We start from the raw sequence: 19,333 nt of genomic DNA on the forward strand, positions 1-19,333 counted from the left end.
GTGGTCATGTGGCCGGCATGACTAGATGCCAAAGGCGCACGGAACGCTGTTACCTTCCCACCGTAGTGGTCCCTATTTTTCTACTTGTATTTTTACGTGCTTTCGAACTGCTAGGTTGGCAGAAGCTGGGACAAGTAACAGGCGCTCACTCTGTGACGTGGCACTCGGGATTCGACCCGCCAAACTGCCGACCTTCTGATCGACAAGCTCAGCGTCCTAACCCACTGAGCCACCACATCCCCTTTGATGTTACTTATGTGCCAATAATTTTCAACTTAAAGATTCAACCATAGCTTGCTTAAGGTGTAGCTTAATGATGGAATTCTTCAATCTGAAGTAGCCTTTTAGGTCACTGTTTGATCAAATCATTTTTCTTCTTCTAGACATGCCTGGATAATTTAATAAAAGCTTATATAATATTTTAAGTCCTGGGAATAATAACCAATACTTTAAAGTTATTTAGTGTTTGATTTAACTCTATTTTAAGTGTGTACTAAAAGTTGCACTTTAGTAAACACGATTCATAAATATATGAACAATTATATAGTTTACCTATACAAATATACATTCACAGTAAAGCAACTAGATTAGGAACCTGCACCAGAAGAACTGCCCCCCCCAAAAAAAAGATGGAATAAACTGTTAATATAAAAGCCATGATGAGAATTGTTCTTCTTTTGTTTGTTTATTGTTTTTAAGCAGTAGTTTATGCAAACTTATTATTATTTAGCAAAACCAACCCTTGATAAAATCATGAATGCTGTCTAATTGCTCACGCTTTTTCCTTTGGCACCCCATTCCAAACTCCCAGATGATTTTGCCCACAGCATTATAGGCAACAGAAACCCTTTTGAACTTCTGGAAAATACTCAGTGTGTGATCCTCAATGGAACCGCATCTACATGGAGGGAAGTATATAGCGGGGTGCCCCAGGGCTCTGTTGTGGGCCTTGTGCTCTTCAACGTCTTCATCAATGATTTGGACGAGAGGATAGATGGGGAACTCATCAAATTTGCAGATGACACCAAGCTGGCAGGAATAGCCAACATTCCGGAAGATAGGCTTAAGATACAGGACGATCTTGAACACTGGCCGCTATCTAACAAAATGAAATTCAGTGGTGAAAAAAGTAAGGTTCTACATTTAGGCAGGAAAAACCAAATGTACAGGTATAGTATAGGTGGTACCTTGCTGAATAGTAGCATCTGCGAGAGGGATCTCGGAGTCCTAGTAGACAATCACGTAAATATGAGCCAGCAATATGCTGCAGCTACCAAAAAAGCCAACACAGTGCTAGGCTGCATTAACAGAGGGATAGAATCAAGATCACATGAAGTATTAATAACGCTTTACAATGCCTTGGTAAGGCCACACTTGGAATACTGCATCCAGTTTTGGTCACCACGATGTAAAAAAGATGTTGAGACTCTAGAAAGAGTACAGAGAAGAGCAACAAATATGATTAGAGGCTAAAACATAAGGAACGGTTGCTGGAATTGGGTATGTCTAGTATAATGAAGAGAAGGGTGAGAGGGGACATGATAGCAGTGTTCCAATATCTCAGGGTCTGCCACAAAGAAGAGGGAGTCAAGCTATTCTCCAAAGCGCCTGAAGACAAGACAAGAAGCAACGGATAGAAACTAATCAAGGAGAGAAGCAATCTAGAACTAAGGAGAAACTTCCTGACAGAACAATTAACCATTGGAATAACCTTCCTCCAGAAGTGGTGAATGCTCCAACACTGGAAGTTTTTAAGAAGAGACTAGACAGCCATTTGTCTGAAAAGGTTATAGAGTTTCCTGCCTGAGTAGGGGGTTGGACTAGATGACCTCCAAGGTCCCTTCCAACTTTATTGTTGTTGTTGGTGGTGGTGGCGTTATTGGAAGGACTGAACCCACAGTAAAACAAGTAAGTCCCAATCCATCAAGAAGGATACCATGATCAATAATATTAAAAGCTACTGAGTAGTCCAGAAGAATTGTTTTCATTATCATTCCAGTCAAAATCTCAAATGACTTGGATCCAGCAAATCCATACCATTCAGATGACCCTTGAGTTGTGAAGCCACTGTATTCTCAATCACTTTACATACAAATAAAACATTTTAGATGTAAGTATAAGTTCACCCAGCTCAAAAGAGGATTTCTTTAAAAAGTTCTTATCTTTGCTTCCTTTAGACCAGGGGTAGGCAACCTCGGCTCTTTTATGACTCATGGACTTCAACTCCCAGAATTCCTGAGCCAGCAGGTTTAACATGCTGAAAAAAGAAAAAGGATTAGTAGTGGTCCTTATTCCTCACAGCTGATTTGAAGACTTGAAACCTGAGAAGGATCCTAACTAAGAGGACAAATAGTTGCTGAGCTTTCATCCCTATGTCTTGTCTGTAGCTTAACTGAAAAGTTGTAATCGATCCATTCGACTTTATCTGCACAGAATTGTAAACTGCTGTTCACTGTTCCAGTTGCATTCTTCCAATATTTTGTCAGAGGAATTACCATTTAGTAAAGAAAAGCTATGTTGGTCTGTTTTGTGCAGATACAGGGGAGATACAGAAGTAAGCACTTTTTTTGCTACCTCCACAGACCTTGAGCAGACGTTCAAGTGGATCTTCAGATGGACTCTTTATTTTGATCTATCCTGAGAGTTTCTCTTTTTTGTGGTCCATATGTTGCCCCTTCTACTTCAATATTCTCAGCTCTCTAATAAACTTTGGGAGTGATCTAATTGCACAGGAGTAAAGGGCTCTTATGGATAATAATGGCAATGGTAATCTGATTCTGTATTCCTGCATTAACAGAATCACATCTTCATCCCACTTCACATGAAGTAGCAAATCCCCAGGTGCATTTAGGAAATCACCAAGATTCATCAGTTGCCTGGGTTGGATCATTTTGCAGAGATTTATACCAAGTATCAGTCTAAAACAGAATAGAGAGATTCTGTTTATGACACTGAAGTCATAAGGGCTTCTCCTTCAGATCATCAAAGCCTAATAGGTCACTGGTTGCAGAGCCTGCACAAGTTATTGGTCCGAATATCTTCTTTTTGAAGCACTGTGCAACTTCTCAACTACCTTAGTGGGCAAGATTAGATGTAATGGTCTGAAACCAGAAAGAACTAGATTTAAGTTTTATAGTAAGAAAAATGTTTTGAGAACAATTTGACAGTACAATCCAGCTAGCCACAGAGATGTGAGCTTTCCCTCTTTGGAGATCTTCAAGACATGAATCGAACAAGCCATTCTTTAGATATAAGTTTAGTTCAGTGGCTCTCTATAGCTTTCAGGCTATACTAATTCTCTCTTTATTCCATAGTGCTTTATTGGTTAGGCTGGAAATTATTTTTTACTGTTTTTTAAAACGTATTATTGTTCATTAAATTAATTTGCTGCCCATCTTGTCACATGTGGACAGCTATCTGCATAGTTACCCCCATTCCACTAGAGAACCTCACCCCTAACATTATACTAGAAAGATGAATATAAAAAAGCAGAGGTGAGGTTTATGTAAAACAGCAAGGATGAATGAACACTTTCTTGCTATTGCAAGATCAAGTGTGGGATTGAGGCAATTCTTTGCTTCTTTCTGAAATGATAAATACCAAGGTATGAATTATGATCACGATACAACCATATTGTGTTCTGCAATGTTCTAATAGTTGAGTGTAATATCTAACTATCAAGCCTCTAGATAGTTTTAAATCTCAGGCTTTCCAATAGAAGAGCAGCCTCCAACATCAGACACATAAGGTTGATATTGGAGAAAAAGGGCATGCATATATAGAGTCCCTAGTGTGAGTCTTATTCTACCATGGAACATCCTCATTTGTGTTCAGTGTTTGTTTTTTTCTGGACATTGGATGTTTCTGACAGTAGATATAGTTACTGGTATCTGCATGAGTTACAGTGGCTGGAGAGGTTCGTCTGAAGTGCTGTGTGTTATTAAACTTACTGGCTCATAAACTATGAGGCTGACGGTTAGGGAAGGTTCTAGCTAATGCTTCTAAGCTAACTTTGTTACTCTGTAGTACTTAAGGGAGGCTTAACTACTCTAAACAGCAGCAGTATTTCCCTTTTAGCTGTGTCTTGGATTAGTAATACATCCCAGTGTTCTGCTGTATGTACATTTGACAGAAGGATTTAGATTAATTAGTTAATGTTTCTAAAGAATTTTGAAGATTAAAAGAACAATATAAGTGCTAAATGTTACAAGAGGTTGATTGTTTAAATATACAGTTTCTTTTTGAACACCCTTCTCTTTCCTGCTTCCCATTCTTTTTTGTTTTCATATTGTTTTGTTTTGTTTAAAAAAATCTGCATCACTTTTCGGTATTCATTTCATGTCTTGGATGATTTGCTTAATCTGGAGCTTCTCTTTTTGAAATAATGCTTTTTGAAATAATAACTATTGCATCTCTAGCACTTAGACTTCTGTAATTAATCAACCGATTAGTTCATTTTTGTATAAATGATTCTTGTGTTCTTCCTTTAAGCCATACTTATCATAAATATTATGAATTGAGTATCAAGATTTCATCTGTAGAATTCCACATATTCATTATTAATGGAGCTTGATATTCTGAAATATGACTCTAGAATTGGTTCTATTTTAAATTGATGTTCTAGAATCTATCTCTGTTACTGAATGTACTTGAATTTCATATGCCCGGCAACTCAGGTGCAGGACTAGATATGCGGCCATAGAGGCAGATTAACTATAAAGATGAAATGAATAGATTGTATGCGAGTTGAATTTGTATGATCCTAAGCCGGTTTTTGAAGTAGATTATCGGTACATTTCTTTAGTTAATTGTTTCAGAGATATATCAAATCTGAATGATTTCTGAGTCACCTGGCCAGAGCAGTATATTGCATTTTTTTCTATTTGGGAGAGCAAAAATAAGGGAGGTTATGAAGCAGATACATAACAAAATTACAATATATGACTAATCTGTTTTTGGTTTAATGGATCGCAGTTGGCCAGGACTTCTACTTGAGTTATTTCACTTTCAACAGTTGAACAAAAAGTAAAGGCGAATTATTTGTAACAAAGACTATTTCCTTTTTGTATATGACAAATTCTTTGCTCTGGTCAGTACTGAATAACAATGTTAAGCTAACATTTTTGTACCATACTAGAAACAAAAGTCAAACAAAACCTTTCCCCCTTTTTCATTTATTTATTGTTTAAAATGCATGCACAAAAGATGGAAATGGAAACATGGCGATCTGCCTTCTGCAATCTGCCTTTTGGAAAACTTGTTTTTTAGTAGAACCTGTAACTGTTTCAGATTAGGCCTGAACAGTTATTATGACTATTATGGATTGCATGGGTGATCCTGTGGAAATCAGGATTCTCTCAATACTGATAAAATTTCTGAGTTGTTTTTTTTAACTTGCCTAGTCATCAAAGAATTGTCTGGCTATTTTTTCCCTTTTTGGTTTGTATGATTTACAACACACTTTAAAGGCACTCCTCTTATTTTATTAATATTAATTTGGGATGGGGACTGTTTTGTATTCTACTAGAGTTCTGAAGGAATTGAAGAGCTCCTTCTCCATTAAGACACAACCTCTTGATTGTGCTCTCTGTAGGAACAGATATTAAGATGACTTCATTATCCAAACAAGAGCACTACTGTGATGACAGCGATGAATATAACCCCTTTAAGGAAAAGAGTGTACAGTACGTCAACCCTTTTGATGAGCCAGACCCTGAACCTGAGGTCCTGTTACCTGTCAAAGACTCTCCTCCTCAACCTAGCAAAAGGAAAAATATCCGACCTGTGGATATGAGCAAATATCTTTATGCTGACACATCAAGAACAGATGAAGAGGAGTTAGATGAGTAAGTGGATCGCTTTTTTTCCCTTTGCATTAGTTGGGATTTCAGCACAAAACCTCCAGGCATAAAATATTAAAGTACAAGAATAAACTGTTTCGTTAACAGAATTTGAATACATTAAACATTGGGGCATGCGTGTTACTGGGGTTTTTATCCCCCTGTGAGGATTTAAATCATCAAAGAAGAATCTCTGAAGGGAGGCGTAGATACAGATGTTCAGGATGAAAAGCATGCATGCTCAATTCAGGCGTGGCATTGGCTGCTGCAGCACTTCAGTTGGCTAGTGGCCAGCTTTGAACTATCCATACATGTAAGGACATTTGAGGATAATGGATGACCTAGTCTTTAGAACTTCGGTACTATCTCTTTTTTTACTCAATGATCATTCAATACATTTAAGCAGTTCTATATAGAGTTCAAGACCTCCTCCCTTTTCAAAGTGTTGTATTAGATGTATTATAGAAAGTACATTTCTTGATCGGTTTTACTAATAGTAGTATAATTGCCTTAATATTTGAAGAAGATGAAACTGTGTTTTCTCTGTTATAAATAAAAATAGTGGTCCCAGGTCTTTCCTATTCCCCCTCCCCACTTTTTTTTTTCTTGTCCTGGAAAGTGACTGTAGATTTTTGTAAGTTGTTTTGTTGGTTTGTTGCTTTGAAAAATGATTGTAACTTGCCCAAGTCTGAGAGTTGGTTTTGTGTACAAATTAGATGAGACTAAGTCAGATCTTGATGGACATAGCTATGCAGTTTCCTTAACCGCAGTACCAAAGTAGTTTACTGTTGCCTAGGTTTTTTTAAATCCCCAGCCTAATATTAATATTCAGCAGGCCTTACTTAGTTTAGATTCCGAGGCCAGATAAGGCCTGCTGAGGTATAGCAAGATTTATTGTTCTATTTCCTAATTTTGACTAAGTACGTATTATAGATCATGATCCCTAGATCCCTGTCATCTTAGCCATCATATGTGCGGTTCCTGGCAAATTAGAAAAGGCAAACATAATAAACACATGGAAGAGGTGTGTGGGGAGGGGGGAAACAAGAGAGTAAAATAAAAAATTAATGTAAAAGTACAAGTAAAGTTCTTTTTTTAATTTATTCTCATCTACAAAGAAATCTGTAGCACTGAATTCATAGCAGGCTATTTAAGGGATAATAAATGTTTTTTCTATCCCAAGACCAACCAATGTATATATTCAATTGCAACTGTAGCTTCCTTCACTTTTTGTAGCATAACAGACTGTTAACTTTCAAGACAGTCAAAATGTGAAGACCAAACACACACCATCTTTTCAGTGGCAATTGCGGCACCGTTCCTTCTGGATTCTAGGCACATGTTTACATGCGCATTAAGGGTCCTGTGAAAAAGCATATTTCCTTTTTTCACTGAACTTCGGTTTATTTATCAAGCAATCCTTTTAGGATTGTGCTGTTAGGCTATTTATATCCCTGCATCATCAGCACAACGTCTCGTAATCAGACTTTCATCAGCAGTACCCGTTGGTGTACTACAAAGAATATAGAACTGGGAAACAGAAACTGCCCATTCAAGCTGTAGATGAATCTCAATCCCCCATTTTGTATGCATGTCACTATTTTTGTGCTCAATCATAATGTCTTCTGTAACATTTTGTGAGTTTTAAAAGACATTTCAAGAACTTATTTTCTACAATGTTCTCTTCTCCTTAATATGTGCAACGGGTATGTAGATTTATAAATTTATGTATTCATAAAATTTGGGTGTTTTTTTAAAAAAAGCAATGTTTTACTTGAATAACCACACTTGGAAGTGTGCAGTTAGTGGTGGAGCAGTGGGCTAATGCCTCCTTAAGTAACACCAGCTGCCTGCAATTAGTGCAGGTTCGCATCCCACCAGGCTCAAGGTTGACTCAGCCTTCCATCCTTCCAAGGTAGGTAAAATGAGGACCCAGATTGTTGGGGGCAATAAACTGACTTTGTAATAATGCCGCTTGGGGGGGGCGGCGGCGAAAACCCTAATAACCAGGCATATACATAGAATGAAGGCTATTGCTAAGCACATTGATTTGTGCTTTAAATTGTAAGCCGCCCTGAGTCTTCGGAGAAGAGTGGGATCTAAATGGGATTTTAAAAAAACTGCATTCCAATCTCAGAAGTATGAATTAGGTCAGTGTCCTTAAAATATGGACTAAATAAAATTCATTGACATCTTAAGTGATAGAGGAAAAGCCACTTAATTTCTGCATACCTCACCAGGAATGGTAATCAAAGAGAGGTACTAAACAGGACTATCTGATAAAGCAGGCAGCATTTTAAAATAAATTAATAAAGGCGGCCTCCAACTGCTTGCCTGAAATCCCATCCAGATACATTTGGATCATATGGGTGGCAGAAGAAGCCTTAATTTAGTGGAATGGCTCAGATTTCATGTAGAGGAGATCATAAGGTTGGTTTCTGAATGTGATTTTCTATTGGAGAAATCTGGAAAGACTTAAGCACATTGGTTTCTGTATGAGCCAATTGGATAGAATACTACCTGGATTATAAAGATCTTCTGAAACTTCTAATCCTTGGCTTTCTAATGATACTCCCCACCATGACCAAGCTGCTCTTCCTTAGCAATGCCAAAGATTATCTTCCTTTCCTTAACAGATAACTGTTTTTCTACATCAGGGGTCCTCAAACTATGGCCCGTGGGCCGCATGCAGCCCACCCTGTCTTTATATCCGGCCTGCCTCAACCTCCCGGGCAAGCCGTCCAATTGTGAGGAGAGGGAGGGTGATATGGCGGCGAGAGCCCCAGCCAATGGCGGGATGGCGAGTTGGTGTCCTCTTGCCTGTTCACATTTTTACTTCAGGGCCGGACTGAGAGGTTTAGGCTTTGCAGCCTTGGCCTCGCTTCTGAGGTGGGTCTCTCACTACGCTACAGAATGCGATCCCCAGTCTCCACCACTGCTGCTGCTGCCACCATACCAAGAGGAAACTGGTGCTACCGGCCCTCAACATAGCCCCCACCATCGCCAAGGGACCCATCCAGCGGCAAGGGTGACGGCTCCAAGTGAGTGGGCTTGACCCCCGTGAGGGTCGGAGTGGGGCTGCTGGAGTGGGGCACTGGTTATAGGTCTCAGGGGAGTGGGCAAAGGGCAAGCTATTTGTAAGGGGCAGCCAGGGTGAGTGAGAAAAAAGGAGGAGAATTTCCTCCTGGAAAATTATTTCGGGGTTGCGAGGGGTTGTGTGGAGCTGAGGCGATGAAAGTTCTGGAATGCCAATCAAGGAGAATATTTCTGGCTCAAGTTAAAATGAAGGGTCCTGAGGATGGTGGTTTTCTTGCAGACGTTTCAGGACCCAAAGTGGGATAATAAGTGAACTGATCATGTTACCTAGTTTGGATCATGAGACGTCTGCAAAAAAGCCACCAAGCTCAGAGAGCACCAAGGTCTCCACAGCCGCCCTCTTTCTCCTCTTCTCCTCCATTCCACAAAACCCCTCTTCTTCTGGCATTGCTGATGTTACCTAGTTTGGGTCATGAAATGTCTGCAAGAAAGATACCACACTCAGAGAGCACCAAGGACTCCACAGCCGCCCTTCTTCTCCTTTTCTCCTCCATTCCACAAACCCCCTCTCTTCTGGCATTGCTGATGTTACCTAGTTTGGGTCAAGAGACCTCTGCAAGAAATGCTGAATGGAAATAGCACCTTGCTTTTTTGACAGATGTAACAGAGCTACTCAACAGTTTCAATGTGCATCTTCAAGGAAAGGGGAAGCTCATCTGTGATATGCATTCACATGTGAAAGCATTTGAAGTAAAATTGGACATTCTCATTAAACAAGTGAGGGAGGAAAACTTCTGCCATCTTCCCACAACTCAAAAACTATTTGTGGAAAAACCAGCAGTTGCATTCCCAAACAAAATATGTGTGGAGTCACTGGAAATGTATATTTTCTTCACTTAAAAATTCATTCAAATAATTAACCAATTCATTTTTCTTGTTTCATTTTTCCATTTTATACTTGATTTTACATTGTTCTATAATCATTAATTTTTTTCAAACTATAGTCTGCCCCCCCCAACAGTCTGAAGGACAATGAACTGGCCCCCTGTTTAAAAAGTTTGAGGACCCCTGTTCTAGATTGTGAGTAGACAAAGGAGGAGGATCACAAATCCCTAAGTATGATAGGAAAAATGTTACTAGTTTTTTTTTCTCTCAATACAATCCTCAACTGTGTTTCTTTGCAATAAAAACACACTAGTATTGTACCAGGAAGTTTCAGAAGGAAAAGCTATAATTATGGATTGCCCATCATTCATCTCAGACAGGCTCTGTCTTTCCTATAGACCCCCTCTCATATTGGTTGTCCATTATATGTTGCATAATGGTCATTCATAGAGCTTGTAAAGCTTGTAGCAGCTTTTGTGGAAAAAATACATTAGCAATTCCATGGAAAAGTGTTGGAAACACTGTAGTAATTCTGCTGGTGTTATTGATAGCACCTGGGATAGTCACATGAGGAAGTCCAGTTTTCTATATGTAATGGAATAATACTTATCAGAGGCAAAGAAGCTGGATTCACATAGCACAGTAAGCCATAATTTTGGTTACAAATCATGGTTGCATTTGCGCAACACATTATGCCAGTGGTTCTCAACCTGTGGTCTGCGGATACTTGGAGACCATGATGTCATCACAGGGAGTCTGTGATGGCTTGAAGAAATGTTATGATTTAAATCTTAAACCTTGGGGACTCAGGCCATGGTCCATGGTCACAACAGGTATTTAAAATGGGTCTACAGCGAATAAAAGGTTGAGAACTACTGCACTGTACAATAAAGTATAGTTTACACACCATAGCATTTGCATACTTCCAATACAATAAGTCAGAATTGAAGCACAGTATGTGTATGTAGTGTGTCAGGGGAAAAGAGTAATATCTAGAGCACATTGTTCTTGTGCCTAAATGCCTAAACAATAAATCTTATTGTGGAAGTGAGGAGAAGAAGAAGGAGGTGGTGTGCCATCCAAATATTATTCCAGCAGTTCCAATCACAATCTCACTCCCAGCATTGAGGAAGTAGTCCTATAATGACTGAGAGAATACTCATTCTTCCTTTGTATAAACTAGCAGTGGAACTCTGTGTACACAGTGACTATCACAGGTATTCAGATTTTCATTCTGCAAAGTTGATAGATTTGGGACAATGAGTATCCATGACAGAGCAGGCAAATGATGAAATGTGCATCATGATATCATTGCAGAATCGCAGTGATTTTTGTAGTTGTATTAGGATAGAAATACATAATCACAGCATTTGTGTAATGTCATTGCATGTGTGTCATCAAATTGATTTTTACTGCAAAGAGTGGTCATCAGGAGTAAACATGTAGAAAATGCTTCCAATCTGAAACAATTTGAGTTTGAAACACCTTGACTCAGAAATTTAGCTCTGAGATTGGAAACAGCTTGTTTCAAATTGGAATGAGATGTTTCAGCTTCTGTATATTTTGTGCTTCTCTACATAGGTGTATCAAGCCAAGAGATAAATGGAGCAGTGTTCTAGGAAACAACTTAAGGATGTTAAGCCTAAATAAAACTAGCCATGTTCATCTGGGAAGGCACACAGATATTGTAGTCCACCTTTAGCATTGCTTCTTAGCAGGTGTTTAAGTTACATTGCTCAGGATTCTGGAGATTATAAAGGGTAGTTGAAACTAGTAGCCCCTGAGAGACCAATCTTCCATGAATTTCTCATTCTTGTTGCTGTTTAAAGTGTTGGCTATTTCCACATTCTATAAAAGTGAATTCCTCAGTTGAATTATATCAGGGGTGTCAAACTGGTGGCCCATGGGCTGGATGCATCACGCACAGGCCATGCCCACCCCAGCTCTACAAAGTCAAAAAAATGTTGCAATACGTCACAGTATGTCACATGATGCAATTGAGTTTGACACCCGTGAATTATGTGATGCATGCTTAATCCCATCTTCCATGTATTGTTTTTGGGTATTTGTGCCTGAGTTGTTAGGCCTGCATGAGCCATTAGCTCTTCTAGAAGCTCCTGGAGATCAAACTACTTGTTCACCATTCCTTTTCTCCTCAGTTTCTATCACACCTGAGGCCAGGCCAAAATAGCCTGTTCTTTCATCTGTTTTGTCCATGTTTACTTCTTCTCCTTATCCATGTTATTGCCTACTCACCTTTCAGAAACCCTTTGAGATTTAGAGGAATATGACACAGATTTTAAAAATTTCAGGTCACCTTTCTGCAAATGGAGAAGCAGCACTCATTGGGTACAGTTCATGTGAGATAAGCATTTATTTCAAATCTGCTCTCATTTTGTCTACACTCTAAACCAAACAACTCTAATCTTTTCAATCTCTTTTCACAGAAGTCTCTTCATCTTTCTTATCATTTTCATCATCCGTCTCTGGATCATCCTATTTTTTCTCCTGTTTGTCTTTTTTAAGATGTGGTGACCAGCCTTGCCTGCAGTATTCAAGACGAGGGAACCCTCTGAGATTTGTGTGATGGCACTGGGACCCTTTCAGTATTGCATCTCAGTCACTATGCATGCACATCTTTTGTTTGTATAACTCTCCATGATTATCTGTGGAATTCAGAAGTATTAAAAAAGTGGCTTGATTTCTGGAGAAGATTTTCGCAATTACAAGCAAAATATATTTACTTCAAAGCTGTCATCCTGCTATGTAACCCATTAAATCTAGAAAAAATAATACAGTGAAACCTTGATTTAACAGACCAGTAGGGAGGAGGAAATATTCATTATTCCCAATTGTTCTGTAAATTGGAGAGTTTGTTATTTGCAATGATATTATTATGCAGCTGACACAAATTACTTCATTTGTGCATTGTTTCACCACACTTATTATTTCTATTGTGCAAGTGATATAACTTATAATTTATACCACTGATGTAATCATTTCATCCAGGTCTGCTAAGTCAAGATCTTCCTGTATAATATAGTTGTTCATTTGTATGTTTAAATATAGAACTATATATATGGAATTTCTAGAACTAAATGTTTTTGCCTTTAGTAGGACAATTTTTCAAGAATTTTGCTTCTGGCAACCTGTTCCAAGTTCGCAATTTCTCTATAAGTAGTCCTCAACTTATGCCCATAACTGGGACCAGAATTTTTATTGTCAAGCAAGGAAGTTGTTAAATGAATCTCACTCATTTTACAATCTTTTTTGCCACAGTTGTTAAGCAAATCAGTACAGTTGTTTAGTGAATCCTGCAGTTGTGATTCAAGCCAGTGAATCTGGTTTTCCCCATTGACTTTGCTTGTTGGAAACCAATTGGTAAGGTCATAAATGGCAATCACATGACCCCAGGGTACTGCAGCTGTCATTATATGAACACATGCCAGTTGCCATGGAGACATTGCACTAGTCATAAGGTAATGGTCACTTTTTTAAATGCCACTGTAACTTAATAATCATTAAACTAAAGGTTGTAAGTCAAAGACTGCCTGTCTTGTTCACTCAGTGCCTTTTTGTCAAGTTTTAAATGAAACTTAGCCAAGCTTGCAGTTCTGTACAGATTTTTGTAATAAGTAAACTGTTAACTAATAAGATCATTTTCCCGCCAAACTAATAATTTTGCGTGCTATGACATTACAACTATTTTTGGTGGCCACAAACCTTCATTGCTGCAAAAACATTTCTTGGTCTTTTACAATACAGATGAGGAGGTAGTATCAGTATTGTAAAGACATTTTAAATTAGCATTTCTGTTTTCTCTGTGGTAAACGTTTTAATTTAAAATTCCATAGTTTTGCCCTCTGTATTGGCTCCTGTGTGACAAAAGAATTTGCCATTAAGTCACATTAGTTTTATCTTCTGAACCAAACTTTTTAAACCAGTTTTTGCAAGGAAGATAGTCACATTAAATTATAAAATGTAACAACAGGCATTATCTAGAAGGGATGTGGTTTTATCTTTAGGGGCCTCTATTGAGCTTTCACCCTCTTTAGGTTTTCCTTCATTACAGTTTGTTCAGAAAAGAAATATACTAAATGTGGATGGTTCATCATGATTCCAGAGGTCTCTTCCAAAGGTTTTTCAGAGAGAGAGAGAGAGCATTTTTTAAAATCATATTCAGCTCTCAGGGAGTCCCGGTTTTATTTCTGTTTTATTTTCCTAGTTTTCATGTACCAGAATTATAGGGCTTTGCAGGTCTTACGACCATAGTTGGCACCGGAATATTTCATTGTGGTTGTAGGTTGAGGCACTTACATGACCAGACCCAATTTTTGTTACTGCTTTTACAATGGCTGTTAAGTGAATCACAGAGTTATAAGTCTGAATCATGTGGTTGTTAAAAGAGTCACATGGTTGTTACCATTCCATTCTCCCAAATCAATTTTTTTGCCAGAAACTGGCAAAAAGCATTGGAAATCACAGTCATGTGATCATGAGAAACTGCAGCCAGTCATAAATGTGAGCTGTTTGCCAAGTGCCCAAAATATGTTAATGGGGCCATGGTGAGGGGTGTGGGTGATGCTTTACAATGGCCAGAAGTGCTTTACGGGGTGTAAGGCACTCTTTTTGAGGCCTTTTAACTTTGAATGGTCATTGCAAAACAGGTTGGAAATTAAGAACTACTAGTAACCTGAAGGGACGCGATGGCTCAGTGGGTTAGGACGCTGAGCTTGTCGATCAGAAGGTCGGCAGTTTGGCGGGTCGAATCCCGAGTGCCGCATAGCAGAGTGAGCGCCTGTTACTCGTCCCAGCTTCTGCCAACCTAGCAGTTCGAATGCACGTAAAAATGCAAGTAGAAAAATAGGGACCACTACGGTGGGAAGGTAACAGCGTTCCATGTGCCTTTGGCGTCTAGTCATGCCGGCCACATGACCATGGAGACGTCCTCGGACAAACGCTGGCTCTTCGGCTTTGAAACGGAGATGAGCACCGGCCCCTAGAGTTGGAAACAACTAGCACGCATGTGCGGGGGAACCTTGTCCCTTTTAGTAACCTGAAGAAAAAAAAGGTACAGGTATATTTAAGTGATTGTCCACTAGGACTCTGAGATCTCTCTCACAGTTACTACTATTGAGCAAGGTACCACCTTGATTTTTCCTGCCTAAATGTAGAACCTTATTTTTTTCACCATTGAATTTCATTTTGTTAGATAGTGCCCAGTGTTCGAGTCTGTCCAGATCCTTCTGTATCTTAAGCCTATCTTCTGGAGTATTGGCTATTCGTGTCAGCTTGGTGTCGTCTGCAGCTGCCAAAAAAGCCAACACAGTGCTAGGCTGCATTAACAGAAGGATAGAATCAAGATCACGTGAAGTACTAATACCACTTTACAATGCCTTGGTAAGGCCACACCTGGAATACTGCATCCAGTTTTGGTCACCACGATGTAAAAAAGATGTTGAGACTCTAGAAAGAGTACAGAGAAGAGCAGCAAAGATGATTAGAGGTCTGGAGACTAAAACATGTAAGGAATGGCTGCTGGAATTGGGTATGTGTAGTTTAATGAAGAGAAGGGTGAGGGGTGACATGATAGCAGCGTTCCAATATCTCAGGGGCTGCCACAAAGAAGAGGGAGTCAAGCTATTCTCCAAAGCACCTGAAAGCAGGACAAGAAGCAACAGATGGAAACAAGTCAAGGAGAGAAGCAACCTAGAACTAAGGAGAAACTTCCTGACAGTTAGAACAACTAACCAGTGGAACAACCTGCCTCCAGAAGTGGTGAATGCTCCAACACTGGAAGTTTTTAAGAAGAGACTGGCCAGCGACTTGTCTGAAATGGTATAGGGTTTCCTGCCTGAGCAGGGGGTTGGACTAGATGACCTCCAAGGTCCCTTCCAACTACTACTTCTTCTTCTTCTTCTTCTTCTTCTTCTTCTTCTTCTTCTTCTTCTTCTTCTTCTTCTTCTTCTTCTTCTTCTTCTTCTTCTTCTTCTTCCGTGCTAATCTCCATTTCCTAGCTGAGGAAGCCAGTGTTGTCTGAAGACACTTCCAGAGTCATGTGAAATTCTACTCAAATTGCCCTATGAATTATTTTCCAGAACAAGATCTGGGGGGGAAAAGTATTTTAATACTGATGTTGTTATTTTGTGCATAATTTAACTCAAAGTTTATACTTTTTTATTCACAAGTAACTATTCACATGAGCTTAGCATAAATATAATGTAATGAAAGTCATGATCACATTTTGCACAGGTGCACAAAGTTCTGGACAAGAGTATTTCTTCTTAAGTAAATGAAACATAATCTTGGGTGAAGGGGATATCTCTTATCCAGAAACAAACCAGAATAAATACGTTATTTAAACATTCAGGGTTAGGTAATTACTAAAAAATATTTTGAGCCCCTTTTGAGATGGAGATCCATATTGCTTTTACAGTATTAGTGAAGCATGATCTCCTTAATCTATTTTATAGTAGATAAATGATTTAAAATCTGTTCAGATTTGGAAGTTTGGTTCTTTGATGTTTATCACACTGTACACTGGTAAAATAAGAGTGACACACAAACTGAAAATCAAAGTTTTTCAAGAAATATATCATATAATAAAACTTAGATGTTTCATACTGTTGTCCCATATTCAAAAAAGCAAATTCGAAAGTTTCCAAAGACAAACGTGAGGTCAGGTTGGGCCATTTTTCCCCCTAAATGTACGTATTAAATCATCCATCTGCCTTTGTTTCTGTTCCAAAAGAAAGGAGTCCTGCAGAGGCTGAACTTTTCTGAATGTCTATATTAACCTAAATTTCTGCCTTAGCAAAAGTTCCCAGGAATCCTGTTACAAACTGGTGGACCAAAGCATTTTAAAACTAGGTTTCATATATGATAATACAAAATAGTGTGTGTGCCTAGGTTGTATTTAAAGTGAACTAATTTAAATGTGGGTGGGGTGTGGAAATATGTGTCGCATATTTAAAACTTCTGAGAAGTTTTAAAGAAACTTAGGAAAAGTTTATTTTCTTAAAAACAAATGTGTGCTCGTGCAAAAATAGGAAAAAAGTTTCTGTAACTAGTAGCAACTTATTCATTACTCACATTAGATATGGGGTAATCTCTGACAGATGTTGAATCTCTGATTCTAAGGCTATAGGGGGTCAGCTGTTAAAACATGCTGTTTGTTAAATGTCCACACGCAAAAATAACTTTTAGAACAAACGAAAACTCTGTAACCTCCCATGTATAATGCATTGTCCTTATTCTTATCTCATCTTTTCTCATCATTAATTTCACCCTGCTTTGAATTTCCTGTGTTTGAGGACAGCTTAACAAGCTTGTTAGCAAAATTAAATGATTGAGAGACATTCTTGAGTTTTCTCTTCCAAATGGAGTGCCATTCATTTCCCACTTTTGCCTTTTGTCGTGCATGTCTCCATTGTTTATTTTGACATCACTCTTGAGTTTTGATTATGTTTATGTTTTTTTTGCATTTGATGAGCACTGCTGTGAGAACATCTCAAAGATGCATTCACTTGCAACCTGGTTATTTTCGTCTCAGTTACTTTTTTTGTTTAACTAGATCAACATCTTCTGTCTGCAATAAACAGTGACAACCCTACTGTACTGTACTGCTTATGAATGCAGTTTGGTTTTATATTTGCTTTAAAGCCTTTTCTCTTTTCCCAGAAATCTAATTATATAATTAGAAAACTTGACTCTTCAGAAAATTACTTACTATGAATGGTTCTTCCTGGTTACAAAAGAAATCACAAGCCACAGGGTGGTAGTAAATGCATTAACATCCTTGTTTATATCCTACTTATCTAGCTCAAAATCCAAATCATTCAGAGTGCTTTTGAGACTGAATTAGGAGAACAACAACAACAAAATTAAGCATTTCCATGCTAGAGAAAATAAATATAAATCCAAAATCATTAAATTAAAAGGTAATCTGTTAGAAAACTATCCAAACTGCAGGCCAAGATCTCCGTTAATGTATTTAGCAGCATGTGGATCTTTTGAAAATGGAATTCCATAAAGTTGAAATATATCATTAAAGGAGGATACACTTTTAGGTTCATATAAATTGTTCAAAATGCTCTGAAAATAAAATTCCAAATGACCTTTTATAGAGATGTTACTAAAACCTCTCCCAAAACAGTGAGGCTACTGAAATAATTTTCTAGAAAGTTCTCAGTTCTCTGGACCAGATTTGCATGAGTGGAGGGACGGGATAATCCATCAAAATGACCTTTTTGTTTTTTGTTTGCAGAAGCTTAGTCTACTTCAAGAGCTTTTCTATAAATACAGCAAGATTTAAATCCAAATTCAGAAATGCTGACTATCTGGAGTCTCTGGCAGGGACACCATGTGCTTTCAGACCCTTCCTTGGCACCTGCCAGACTTCTTCAACCTGGCTTTTTAATTTTGTTTGTCTGTCTGCTTGCCTGCTTGCATGCCTGGATGCCAGCCTATCTATCTGTCTATCTATCTATCTATCTATCTATCTATCTATCTATCTATCTATCTATCTATCTATCTATCTATCTATCTATCTATCTACCTTCCTACCTACCTACCTACCTACCTATCTATCTATCTATCTATCTATCTATCTATATATGCTTGAAAGTAAAGTACAAGCCACCAGTATTGTCTTTAATTCCAAAGAATGCTTCTGGATCCTCTCTGGACCTTACAGGATATCATAAGAAATAAGCATGGACAATAGCTGCAAGCCAGTGTTTTGTCTGGAACGTAACAACTTGTTCAGGAAGAAAAAGCGTAATTTCTACAGATTTAATAGCTTCCTCTTTCTTTTCGGATATGTATTTGGGAGCATTTATCAATATTCTAAGCCAGACTTTTATAACTTGATTCAAAATCAAACGTGGAAAAAAACAAAACTAATTTTTATTTTATTGTATTCAAGAATTTTGATGCAAAAATGTGATAATTCATGAAATTATTAAGTATGTCAAATATGCTTCTCTCTGGGTTATAACAGAATGAGTTGTGAACAAGTAATGTAAGGCACTATAAGTATATGATTTTAGGGAATATCAGTTCATAAAGCTTTTTTTTATTTCTTTTCTTGCTTAAGACGACTGACAGTTCCAGTAAACACTATTTGCTATATCTCCAATCTCTAAAAAATTATAGACTGTATATATAAATTGTTTTCCTTCTCAAATTGCTAAAGAGTAGCTAACTTGCTAAATTTGAAAAATCATTCCGATCTTGCTTTTCCTTTCACAGGTTTTGTACGTTAAACCACATTTAAAGTATGAAAAGTATATAAGAATTTGGGCAAAATAAGAGGTTTTATGTCAGTATAGTCAGCATTATCAGTTTATATTATCTTGATTGTTACTATACAAATAAAATGAAGAGTTTGAAAATATTATTTTTGCTGCGTTAAATCTCAGTCTTCGGAAACAAGAGGTAATATTTAATATATATATATATAAGGCCTCTATGGGCCCATTTTACTCCTAATAAAGTTTTTTAAAAATGGTGACTACAGATTTCTTGACCTAAGGCATTATTTGTACCTAGCTGCACAACACGTCATTCAT

At 38.0% G+C, this 19,333-nt stretch overlaps 1 protein-coding gene across 8 annotated transcripts in view; it reads left to right on the forward strand.

Annotated features, from left to right (window-relative positions):
- Window positions 1-19,333, forward strand: part of EHBP1 (EH domain binding protein 1) — a 295,160-nt gene that overhangs the window by 119,633 nt on the left and 156,194 nt on the right. For all 8 annotated transcript variants that reach the window (XM_083369525.1, XM_083369529.1, XM_083369527.1 and 5 more), the window contains one exon: window positions 5,594-5,846. In XM_083369525.1, coding sequence (XP_083225651.1) covers window positions 5,594-5,846 — 253 coding nt within the window. The remainder of the gene's footprint in view (window positions 1-5,593; window positions 5,847-19,333) is intronic.

Source organism: Vipera ursinii (assembly GCF_947247035.1).
Source record: "Vipera ursinii genome assembly, chromosome: 1".
Lineage (NCBI taxonomy): Eukaryota > Metazoa > Chordata > Lepidosauria > Squamata > Viperidae > Vipera > Vipera ursinii.